This window comes from Podarcis liolepis, assembly GCF_965112155.1.
Source record: "Podarcis liolepis genome assembly, chromosome: 13".
Classification (NCBI taxonomy): domain Eukaryota; kingdom Metazoa; phylum Chordata; class Lepidosauria; order Squamata; family Lacertidae; genus Podarcis; species Podarcis liolepis.
Genome location: NC_139573.1, coordinates 10616970 through 10629868, shown reverse-complemented (window position 1 = coordinate 10629868; position 12899 = coordinate 10616970). Strand labels below are relative to the sequence as shown.

At 43.1% G+C, this 12899-nt stretch overlaps 2 protein-coding genes across 2 annotated transcripts; both read left to right on the top strand.

The window, feature by feature from the left end:
* Nucleotides 1–482: 482 nt before the first annotated feature.
* On the top strand, nt 483–1403 carry LOC310691442 (olfactory receptor 10G6-like; the record flags this gene model as incomplete). The annotated part of the gene is made up of 1 exon (XM_083471234.1): nt 483–1403. One exon carries the CDS (start codon nt 483–485, stop codon nt 1401–1403), a length of 921 nt encoding a protein of 306 aa, XP_083327360.1.
* Nucleotides 1404–5649: 4246 nt separating this feature from the next.
* LOC310692608 (putative olfactory receptor 10D4) lies at nt 5650–7590 on the top strand (the record flags this gene model as incomplete). Its single annotated transcript, XM_083473551.1, has 2 exons — nt 5650–5681; nt 6639–7590. The coding sequence occupies 2 exons, from the start codon at nt 5650–5652 to the stop codon at nt 7588–7590; spliced, it is 984 nt and encodes a 327-aa protein (XP_083329677.1).
* Nucleotides 7591–12899: the final 5309 nt, after the last annotated feature.

Sequence of the window (12899 nt, the reverse complement as noted above, 5' to 3'; positions counted from 1 at the left end):
GTGACCAACTACTAAATGTAGAGAAACCAGCATTCAAGTCTGGCTATATCATGTCCTCCAACCTAGAACTCTTTCCCCACAATTTATTTTGTCCATTTGTATGTCCGGAGGAAGGATAGGAGTGGAGAAGGTATGGTGCTCGTTATTTAAAAGCATTCTCTTTTTGCATTTTCCTGGCTTATATGCGGAATGTATCTGAAAATAGCTTCTGGAAGAAAGTACTGATAAACCGTGACTGAAATGAACCCTGGGGATGAAGTAGCATGATTGTTGCACCAAGACTCTGAGATGGCGCATAAATCTTTAGAATTTAGGGTGGAAAAGATGGATATTCCACATCTCACCACTTCCCTTCTCTCAGATAACAAATGACAAGAGCTTGGTGTGATATCCAAAATGTTACACAGAGCTTGCCACAGCTTCATATTTTTTGTCACTCTCTTTTGTACATTGTAGTGACAAACCTTAAAGGCATTCAAAGAATGGAGTGTGAAAATCAAACAGCACTGATGTATTTTGTCCTCTTGGGGATTCCATACCCACCTGAGCTACATGCTGCTTTATTTTGCTTCTTTTTGTCCATCTACTTGCTGACCCTCCTTAGTAATCTCCTGGTCCTCTTGGCTGTGATAGGTGAACCACAGCTGCACAAGCCCATGTACTGGTTCCTCTGCCACTTGTCCATCTTGGACATTGCCACCTCGACCACAGTGGTGCCCAAATTGATTGCTGGGTTTGTGGAGGGTGGTGGGACCATCTCCTTTGCTGGTTGTGTGAGCCAACTCTTCTACCACTTTGTGGGGTGCACAGAATGCTTCCTCTACACCGTGATGGCTTATGACCGCTTCCTGGCCATCTGCCGGCCTCTCCATTATGGCACCCTCATGAACCGCAATGCCTGCCTCTGGCTTGCTATTGGCACATGGGCAGGTGGTTGTTTGCACTCAGCCATGGAGACAGCTCTCACCTTCCGCTTGCCCTATGGACCAGGGAATGAGGTGAGGTATATCTTCTGTGACATTCCAGCTGGGCTGAAACTTGCCTGTGCTGATACAACCCTTAATGAGATGGTGACCTTGATTGATGTCGGTCTTGTAGCCATGACTTGTGTTTTCCTTCTCCTTATTTCTTATATGTACATTATTTTGGCAGTCCTAAAGATTCGTAGTGCTGAGGGGCGACGGCATGCCTTCTCTACATGTACATCCCATATCATTATTGTAATGATCTGCTATATTCCTCTAACCTTTACTTATCTAAGACCAGGAGCACAAGATCCACTGGGAGGGGTGGTGGCTGTGTTTTACACCACAGTGACTCCCTTCCTGAACCCTGTCATATACACTCTGAGAAACAAGGAGATGAAAACTGCTGTCTTGAGACTAGGAGGCAGGAAAGCATAGTTCCTCTCCCATGTGTATGCTCAGACAGATCTTTCTAAGGTCTGTTTCTGGTTGCATCTTACACTTTCAAGATATAGTCATGGCCACTAACTTGGATGGCCTTCAAAGGGTTTTAGAAAAATTATTGTGAGATAAAGTTACCAATGGCTACTAGTATGTCTCTGAAATCATAAGTAGGGTGCTGTTTAGCTCATGCCCTGCTAGCAGGCTTCCCATAGGCATCTGCTTGGTCAATGTGAGAACACAATGCTAGATTAGATGGATCTTTGGACAATGACCACAATGTTGATGAAGATTATTCTTATGATAACAATGATAATAATGATAATAATAGTATGACGTATTCTGAAAATGGCTTGGAGAAATGATTGAGTAGAAGACTGTAGTCCAGGGGTCAGCAAAATTTTTCAGCAGGGGGCCAGTCCACTGTCCATACTTAGACCTTAGGGGTGGGGGTGGGCGGTGGACTATATTTTGAAAAAAATAATGAATGAATTCCTATGCCCCACAAATAACCCAGAGATGCGTTTTAAATAAAAGCACACATTTTACTCATGTAAAAACACGCTGATGCCCAGACTGTCTGCGGGTCGGATTTAGAAGGCAATTGGGCTGGATCCGGCCCCCGGTCCTTAGTTTGCCTACCCAAGCCGTAGTCATATCCAAACCATCTCAAGCACATGGTTTTCCCCAACAGGACAAACGTGTGTAACTGATGTACATGTGTAAGTGCCCAACATGCTTTGTTGACCTGTGGCTAAGCAGTGAACTGGCTGCACAGTCAAGTATTTTGAGGGGATGTGGAAGCTGTAGGAAGCCTCCATCCCTGATGCTTGACCTGTGAGCATCCACTCACACATTTCCAGTGGGCTTTTCTTGCCGTTGCAATCGGGGATTGAGGAAGGAAGGTGCACTGGAGAATTCAGCCTTGTTATTATGGGTTTGCCTGAGAACGTCTCTTGCAGTGATTCAATTGGACAACCATCTGTTGGGATACTGCCAGGGAGACAAAGTCCATCATGGCCCCAAGCCATCTGCCGGACGATCCATCGATCTCCCGTAGGCACGCAGTATCAGCAATTAGCGACATGAGTTTCTAGAAAATATCTTGCCACATTCCAGAGCTCATGCACACTCTTATCAGCAGATAATGCACAGCAAAAGTCGCACTCAGGAGAGCACTATTTACAAGTTTTACTTGATCAGTGCAAAGAAAGACATGACTGCCTGCGTCAGTGTCTCCAACACAGAGAGAGACAAAAGCAAAGACACAACAGAAACATCCTGTGAAAACAGGAAATACGCAGACTCTGTAACTCACAGCCTGCTCCCTTTTAAGGTGGAACGGAAATATCCTAACACCATCTTGCCTCAAGCAAAAGAAGGATGGCAAGTATAGCTTATTACACATGCACACAACATGCACCATTGCCATGACAAATGGCTTGAATCAGGATACAGAGTCATAGAGTTTGGTGGAAGCCTTGTAGACCATTTACCCCAGCATCCTGCTTAATAAAATAAATCCATCATCACAAAGATGGCTGCCAAGCTTCTCTTTGAAGACCTCTAGCAGCGCAGAGCTTACCACGCCTGTAGTTAACTGGCTCCATTGCCATAAACAAATTTCTCCTGAGGTTCATGTGGAATTGATCATCTTGTAACTTGAGCCCATTAAAGTTTGTTCTTCTCTCTGGCACTGTTGAGAATAAGTGTTTGTCCACTTTCTTCCATCTGAGAAGTGGAATTCCTACAAGTTCTACAAGTGAAATTCCGAAGATGACGATTGCATGCCAGTTTATTTGTATCAGAAACATTAGAGGCATGTGAGAGGTATCTTCAGCACCACCTCGTTCACTGGGGTGAAACATCTGATTCAGTTCACATTTAAAGGTGGACCTACCTAGTTCTCACTTCCTGAAATGATACATGAACTAAAACACATCCTTCAAAATTTGCACTGAATTTTGCACTGCAAATACTGTAATGTGTACCAAAACATATACAGCAAGATAAAGTGACCATAAAATGAATGTTTACAAAAATGTATACAAAAATGTGTGTGTTAAGCACAATCATGTATAAAAGTTCATATATTATGAGGAATTTGCCCCTAATATGATGAGTTTTCATGAGTTTTTTTAAAAAAAGAAATTGCAAGCTGATGTGGAAATGTGGAGAAATGAGAGAAAGAGGAGAAATGGAGATTAACAAAAAAATTACAAGTTCACCCATCTGTATGCTTTACTGTTCTATTAATATAATTATTCGGAGTCAAAGTAGATGTTTCAAGAGATCAATGATCAGGATCTGTTTCTAAAAGTTTTTTAAAAGTTTGAGAAAGTTGCCTTTTAATTTATTACTTATATAAATTGCAGTTGTGAGGGGCCCTGATTCAGACTGGGATCATGCCTGTTTTCCTGATTCACACTAGCTAAACTGAATCTGTTATTTGCACCACATACAGGTATACTTACAATACCTGTACGTTTTGCTTCGCAGAATGAAAATAAATTTAGGGAGAGATTTAAAAAAAAAAATTAAACATGAGAGAAAGGGTTAACTTTCACTCCAAAGTAATGTGATCCCAATCCAGCATCGTGTGTCTGCTATTATTATTATTATTATTATTATTATTAGGTAGACATACCGTCTCCCAACATCACATCTTGTTGGGCCTCAATGCTGATGCTCTTAGTATTCCTGAAAGTGAAAATCTGGACAAAATTGTTGAGTTTTTTTTTGTTTAGGTCAAAGTTGTTGAGCTTTTTGGGGGAACGTTTTACCGATTTTGCAAAAATCCACCCATAACGCAGTTCCGTTCTAAAGCGTATATCATTACAATGTGCAAGGACTCCTGCCCTGCAATGATAGCTGCCAGATGGGACTTTCTTTTTTTTAGGAGACATACAGATTAAGGGGTGTAAAGAGTGTCTGCCTGATATTACAGCTAAGTAGAACAGCTGCTGGCTGCTAACTCCTCCCCCAACTCACTTCTTCATTCAGCCTGCCTTCCTCTCAGCAGTAGCCCCTCCCCCTCAGACCCTGTGCTCTTGTAGAGCACACAGCCACACCCACAAACAAACTCACAATCAAATCTCCAAACAGCTCAGACAACCAACCAGCCTTAAACCAAAAGACACAAGCTCACTCTCTTCAGCCTCCTCCGCCAATCCCTCACCTCTGTTCATGAGTCCTGGTCACGAGCCCCCAGAAGTGGTATTTCTTCTGTGATGTTTCCCCATCTTGTAATCACCACCACCACCACCACCACCACCATCATTTTTTATTTATACCCTGCCTATCCAGCTGGGTTTCCCCAGCCACTCTGGGCAGCTTCCAACAAAAGATTAAAAATACAGTGATACCTCTGGTTACATACTTAATTCGTTCTGGAGGTCAGTTCTTAACCTGAAACTATTCTTAACCTGCGGTATCACTTTAGCTAATGGGGCCTCCTGCTGCTGCCACGCCGTCGGAGCACGATTTCTATTCTCATCCTGAAGCAAAGTTCTTAACCCGAGGTACTATTTCTGGGTTAGTGTAACCTGAAGCATACGTAACCTGAAGCATATGTAACCCGAGGTACGACTGTACATTTAAACATCAGTCATTAAAAACTTCCTTAAACAGGGCTGCCTTCAGATGTCTTCTAAACGTCAGATAGTTGTTTATTGCCTTGACATCTGGTGGGAGGGCGTTCCACAGGGCGGGCGCCACCACGAGAAGGCCCTCTGCCTGGTTCCCTGTAACCTCACTTCTCGCAGGGAGGGAACTGCCAGAAGACCCTCAGAGCTGGACATCAGTGTCTGGGCAGAAGGATGGGGTGGAGACGCTCCTTCAGCTATACTGGGCCAAGGCCAGTTAGGGCTTTAAAGGTCAGCACCAACACTTTGAATTGTGCTCGGAAACGTACTGGGAAACATATGCATCTTGCATAAGGTAATGTCTGAAATGATGAAACCATTGCACTTCATTTGCTATCTCCTTGGAGGTTTCAGGCTTGGGAAACTGGTGAGCCATCAGGGATCAAGTCCCTTATGGTTGTCAAACTATTAAACAACAAACAAACCTGGTTGAGACACCAGGATGAGCAAAAGAGGATGGCATAAAAGCAGTGAAGCCACTGGAGTTAAGGAGCAGTGTGGCACTATGTATGGTGTTCATGAGTAATGTCTCTAAAATTCATTCTCCCATTAGTTGTGCATGAGTTTGAATTAGAACATTAATTTCTTCTGCACTAATTATGTGCTCTGGAAAACTGAATGCATCCTGTAGGTAAGTCAAAAGGCAGATGTGTGTGTGAGTAGATCTGTGAGAGATGGCATTCTTCCACAACCAAATTGTTGTGGCTGATGTGAGAATAGCTGGTGGCATCACAATGATGGTGAAGGAGTTATGGGGAATTGGCTTCATTTTGCATCCAAATTTCTCTGGCACCTGAATTGGTTTTCCACGTCACCAGTGTTGCACGGTAAACATTGCTTTATTTCTTCACATAAATGCATAAAACAACTATGGGATTTGCTGCTCAAGAAGTGCCAATAGTTGCAGGATTAGGTGGCTTTGAAATGGTAGTGTAAAAATGAAGGGAGTGGCAGGGCACCAGTGGGTATTAGCTACAATAGTTTAATGAAACCTTAGGGTTCAGAGACAGGTGGCTGCTGACTGCCTGGATTTTGTAGGAGGGCATAACAGGAAATTTAGGTTTCTGCAATTAAAGTGGATTAAAGTTGTCCTGACATGACAGCAGACCCTCCAAGTGTCCCTATTTTCCAGGGACATTCCTGATTTACAATAGCCATCCGAGTTTCGGATTTGATCCTGGAATGTCCAGCTTTTCCTTAGGAAGTCTCTATTTTCATTGGAGAAATGTTGGAGGGTATGGAGTTATTGGACCCTTGAGCCATCTGAAGGCAATACTGTATAGGGAAGTTTTTTTTAAAAAAATGTTTAATGTTTTATTATGTTTTTATATATGTTGGAAGCTGCCCAGAGTGGCTGGTGCAACCCAGTAAGGTGTGTAGGGTATAAACAGTAAAATTATCATTATGGAATGGGACGTCCCTATTTTCATCGGATAAAGGTTGGAGGGTATGGGACACTGCTAGTCAGTGTAGACCATATTGCGCCAGATAGCCTGATGTGGTTTAAGGCTGCTTCCCATGTTCCTATCACGATTCAGAGCACGAGAGGAGAAACAACATGAACATTCTTATTTTTCTGCTGCTGTAGGGATGGGTCCGACCAGAAGAACCACACAGTAGTGACCCATTTCATTCTCCTCGGAATCCCCAACACTGAAGGCCTCCAGGCCATCCTCTTTGCTGTCTTCTCGGCTTTCTATCTCTGCACTTTGCTGGGAAATCTGACCATTATGTCGGCCGTCCTCCTCGACTTTCATCTCCACACCCCTATGTACTTTTTCCTCTGCAACCTGGCCATCCTAGACATTGGTTTCTCTTCCGTCACCACTCCCAAAATGTTATCTATCCTTTGGGGACAAAGCAGGACCATCTCCGTAGGGGGGTGCATGTCCCAGGTCTTCTTCTACCATTTTATGGGATGTTCTGAGTGCCTGCTGTATACCGTCATGGCTTATGATCGCTACATTGCCATCTGTTACCCACTGCGGTACATGGTCATTATGAACTGGAAGGTGTGCATCATCTTGGCGGCAGGTACATGGCTCGCCAGTTCTGTTCAGGGCATCGTTCTCACCAGCCTCACGTTCACATTGCCTTACTGTGGCCCTAATGTAATAGATTATTTCTTCTGTGATGTTTTCCCAGTCGTCAAGTTGGCCTGTGCAGATACTACCACCATCGAAGCTGTGGGCTTCAACAATATTGGCATTGTGGGTGTGACCTGCTTCTTCCTCATCCTCTTGTCTTATGTCCGCATCATTTACTCCATCGCACGGATGAATTCTGGGGAGGGGAGGCGCAAAGCGGCCTCCACATGTGCCTCCCATCTTCTGGTGGTTACCTTTTTCTTTGGACCCTGTGCCTTGATTTACACCCAGCCGTCTCTGAGTGGGGTCCTGGTCACCCCGGTGCAGATCTTTGGCAATGTTGTTACACCCATGCTCAACCCAGTCATCTACACTCTGCGCAATAAGGATGTGAAAGCAGCCCTGAAGAAACTAATGAGGAGGCAGACAGTCCCACAGTTGATGGCACATTAAGGAACATCATGTTCCTAAAGGGTGCATGCTTGGAATAAACATTTTGGCCTTTTATTGAGCATATTTGAGCATATTACAGTGGTACCTTGGTTCTCAAACTTAATCTGTTCCGGAAGTCTGTTCCAAAACCAACGTGTTCCAAAACCAAGGCGCTCTTTCCCATAGAAAGTAATTTAAAAACAACCCCAAAAACAGCAATTTAACATGAATTTTACTCTCTAACGACACCATTGATCCATAAAATGAAAGCAATAATTAATGTACTGTACTATAAAATAAATAAGACAGTATTGTAGATGATAAAAATTTAAAAAAATGTTTTTTTTACCTGCAAAGATGATAGTCATTGTTTAGATGGGGGGCTTTTATCCATTTCCACAGTCACACATTCAATCAATCAATCAGTAGCTGGACTGGGTTCCACATAGTCACAAAAACAAATTAACTGAAAAAGCCTCAGAAATAAAAACGCAAAATAAATAGCAAAAACAAAAGCGCCAAACTCAATCTATTCCGGAAGTCCGTTTGACTTCTGAAATGTTCAAAAACCAAGGCGCAGCTTCTGATTGGTGCAGGTGCTCTGGAAACAATAGCCGACAGCTGAACTCGACGTTCAGCTTCCAAAAAATGTTTGAAAACTGGAACACTTACTTCTGGGTTTTTGGCATTTGAGAGCCAAGGCATCTGAGAACTAAGGTACCACTGTACACCTATCCTGGTTGGGCTGCACTGGCTACCAATTAGTTCCTGGGCCCAATTCAAAGTGTTGGTTTAGACCTACAAAGCCTTAAATGTCTTAGGACTGCAATACCTCAAGGATCTCCTCTCTCCATATGAACCTACCTGGACCCTGAGATCATCTTGTGAGGCCCTTCTTAGTGTGCTTCCTCTGTGAGAGATCCGGAGGGTGGATCCACATCAACGGGCCTTTTCTGCAGTGGCTCTCAGTTTGTGGAATGCTCTCCCCAGGGAGGTTCGCCTGGTGCCTTCATTATACACCTTTAGGCGTTCCTCTTTAATCAGGCCATTGACTGACTGACATCCAATGCCCTTTTAAAATGTGTGTGTGGAATTTATGGAGCTGGCAGAACTGACTGGGAGAATCCACGATCAGAAAGAAGAGGAGCACCAAGAAGACTGGAAGAAATTTAAAGACTATTTAGTTAAATATTGTAATATAAGATAATTAGAAGATACCTGAAAGTATCTGATAGGCCTAGGATTAGAATAAGAACGTTGTATAGTAATATGGATTTAAGCCAATAAGAAAAGAGAGGAAGATAGTAAATTGAAGGAGTTAATTGTTATTTTTGTTATAAATGTGGAAAATTAATATATATTTTTTGAAAAATAAAAAAAATAAAATGTCTGTGTGGGATTATTGGGTTCTTCTTGTTCTTGTTTTTATTATGCATTTTGTGTTTTTCTGATGTGATTTTATGTTGTGAACCACGAGACCTGCAAATGTAGGGAGGTATACAATTTTTAAAATATAATAATAATAATAATAATAATAATAATAATAATAATAATAATAATAATTATTCAGTGTCCGTCTTGCTCCGGCGGTCAACTCGCACCACAAAGGGGATTCCACCTGAAAGGTTTCAGGTCACCAGTGCGTGGGTTGGTTTCGCACAGTGTGATTCTGGGAGTGTGGAAGGGATTCAACAATTGCCTGGGATAGTTGCCAGTGGGAGGCAAAAGGCAATGGGAGGTGAGTTGAACTCAAAGAGGTCTGTAAATAGGGGTCCTCAGTTTCCCCTCAGGATGCAAGACGAGAGGGGGTGTGAAGGGTTTCAGAACTCACAGGGTTAAAGAGTTCTGAGTGACGTCTCACATTCCTGAGGCATGGTCACAGACTTGTACGGGAGTGGTTTACTCTGAGTGTTTCAGTCTGTTCTGTGTCTTGTACGCTATGCGAGAGGAAGAATGTGCGAGGTTTCGCCGGGTGTGATTTATGCTGTTATACTACATGATTAAAGGCTAAGGAGATAAGGAACGCCTTGTGTTTGTTCTGAATTATTACCCACACACTGCAATTGCTTCTAACCGCTGTGATCGCTCTGCTACCGGCCAAAGAGGAGGAAGGACGTTTGGATCGGCACGGACAGTTTGCAAGCTGCGCAGCGGAAGAGTGCTGGACTCCATGTTTGGCCCTCTTGGCCGCCATATCCTCTTCAAATGTAATGATGAATGTATCACTAGTATATTGCTTTCTGCAGCACATGGTATGGTGGTCAAGAATCTTGGAGATTTCTTCTTTCCCCTATCATTCCTAATATAGTAATGGTGCTGTTAGAACAGCCTTTGTCAACCTGGTGCCCTCCACATGGCTTTGCACAGCAGGTCCCATCACCCTTGGCCAAGCTGCCTATGGATGATGGAAGCTGTAGTCTGGAAGGAACCAAACTGCTCTAGGATGGATTAGACAGTTGCACTGGTGCACTGCCAGTGAATTCAGTGGAGCCCCCATTCTTTCGAATGCTTGAATACTGCTACCCCAAACTTGATTCCTCAAGTGAAGGCTTCTGGATGTCTCTGCAGTTGGATCCAGATTAAGTTAGTCACATTTATGTAAGCTTCTGTTGAACTCAGTGTGATATCCAAGACTAGCTTGAACCCTAGACTAGCCTGCATTGAACTCCATGTGACCAAAGAACTCAATCCTGAGAAGGCTAAGCACTCTTGCAACTATAGCCTATTTTTCTTGAGAAGAATACTTCCCACTGGTTTTAATGTGCTGATATGTTTCATGGCATTATACACTGCTGTTCTGGGGGACACAAACATGTTGTCTAGAGATAAGAAGATATCTGCGAAGACAAATTTGGAAACATGAGGAACACAAAGAAGTAAGGTCTCTCTCTCTCTCTCTCTCTCTCTCTCTCTCTCTCTCTCTCTCTCTGCTTCAGAACTGAGACACAGCCTGATTTTAGTTGGACCCAACATTTGTCTTTAGCAGAAGCAGTGATGGTAGGGGGAAATGGTCAAATAATCTCTGGACGTCAGTGTCTAACCACCAGGGATATTTTTCAGTTAAAATATACCATTCCAGTTGGGAGTCCAGGACATCTCCTCCCAAACTACATATGAACCAAATGAAATGATTTACATAAGAGAGGAGATGAATTTGGGCAAATGTCGTCTATGCAAAATGTCATTATTCTTGTTTTAGTCTCCATTTATTAATTTCTGAATGACCTTTCGTGTCTGTCTCACAAGGCGTTTTATCAATGTACCATAAAACAACTAAGATAGTTTTTCCAGCTTGATGAAAAAGTCTCTGCTGCAGGTGTTCATTTTATATTATTTTAATGCCTACCTTCTGTTGTGTTTTTTCCGTTCTCTTGTTTGGTGGCATTTTATTTCTTATGTTTCAGACTCACTTTGCCATCTTGAGAAATATGAGTTAATCCTGGGTGTAACTATTTCCAGTGCATATAATTTTAAATGCCCTGCCTTGCTTTTGTATGCTGACTTGATCCCATTTTATTGCTTATTTGTATTTGTTATTCAAAGCATTTATATTTCATAGTCATAATATAAAATCCTATTAAAACAAAAGTACAATGATTTACTTCAAGGGGAGTAATAATACCACTCTATTCTGCCTTGGTCAGACCACACCTGGAATACTGTGTCCAGTTCTGGGTACCACAATTTAAGAAGGATGTTGAGAAGCTGTAACACAGGCTTCCTCAACCTCAGCCCTCCAGATGTTTTGAAGCTACACTTCCCATCATCCCTGACCACTGGTCCTGCTAGCTAGGGATCGTGGGAGTTGTAGGCCAAAAACATTTGGAGGGCCGAGGTTGAGGAACCCTACTGTAACAAGTGCAGAGGAGGGCAACCAAGATGATCATGGATCTGGAAACCAAGCCTTATGAGGAACGGTTGAGGGAGTTGGGTATGTTTAGCCCAGAGAAGAGGAGACTGAGAAGGGATATGACAGCCATCTTCAAATATCTCAAGGGCTGTCACATGGAAGATGGAGCAAGCTTGATTTCTCATGCTCTGGAGGCTTGGACTTGAACCAAAGGCTTCAAGTTACAAGAAAGGAGATTCTGACAGCAAAAGCTGTTCAATAGTAGAAGAGTCTCCTTCGGGTGGTTGTGGACTCTCCTTCCTTTGGAGATTTTTAAGCAGAGGTTGGATGGCCATCTCTCATGGATGCTTTAGGTGAGATTCTTTCATTGCAAGGGGTTGGACTAGATGATCCTTGGGGTTCCTTCCAGCTCTACAATTCTATGATTCTATGTTATGATTATTATTTTCCTTTTTTTTTGTATGTTTGCATTTTCATAATACTCTTTTTTTTTTAAAAAAAGGATATATGTGAAAGCTGTCATTGTCAATCCTGAAAGGACTGCAATGCTGATGATAATGAGGTGTTACACCATGGGTAAGCAAACAAAGGCCCGGGGGCTGGATCCGGCCCAATCGCCTCCTCAATCCAGCTCACGGACGGTCCAGAAATTGGCGTATTTTTACATGAGTAGAATGTGTCCTTTTATTTAAAATGCATCTCTGGGTTATTTGTGGGGCATAGGAATTTGTTAATCCCCCCCCCCAAAAAAAATATAGTCCGGCCCCCCACAAGGTCTGAGGGACAGTGGACCGGCCACCCTGCTGAAAAAGTTTGCTGACCCCTGTGTTATGCAATATACTTGAACTATTAAGAGCTGTTTCTTATGCAGTGGTACCTCGGGTTAAGAACTTAATTCGTTCTGGAGGTCCGTTCTTAACCTGAAACTGTTCTTAACCTGAGGTACCACTTTAGCTAATGGGGCCTCCTGCTGTTGCTGCCACACAATTTCTGTTCTCATCCTGAAGCAAAGTTCTTAACCCAAGGTACTATTTCTGGGTTAGCTGAGTCTGTAACCTGAAGTGTCTGTAACCCGAGATACCACTGTATAAGCAATCAAAGAGCCATAGGGATATGATCACTGGGGTCTTAGACACTTCAGTTTACTTGAACTAGTAACATCTCAAAGGAGTTTGCTTGGAGATGGCATTTTTGTTTGTCACTGTGCTTCTGGTGTGATAGGGCTTTAAGGAATATAAATACATTTGGGGTTGAGGGAGACAGAGAGAGGCACCACATGGGGCCATAGCCACAAACCATTCTGAGGGAATCCTAGTGGGTGCAAGTGCCTCATGTTGGGAGGAACCAGAGAGCATTCAACAACTCTTAAATTGTCAGCATGTGAGAGTGCCTGAGCCAAGTCGTGCTGCGGATGCGGATAAGGAGGAAGAGGCAGGGAGGAGAGTGACACAGAAGAGGAGGAACGCAGAAGAGACAAAGA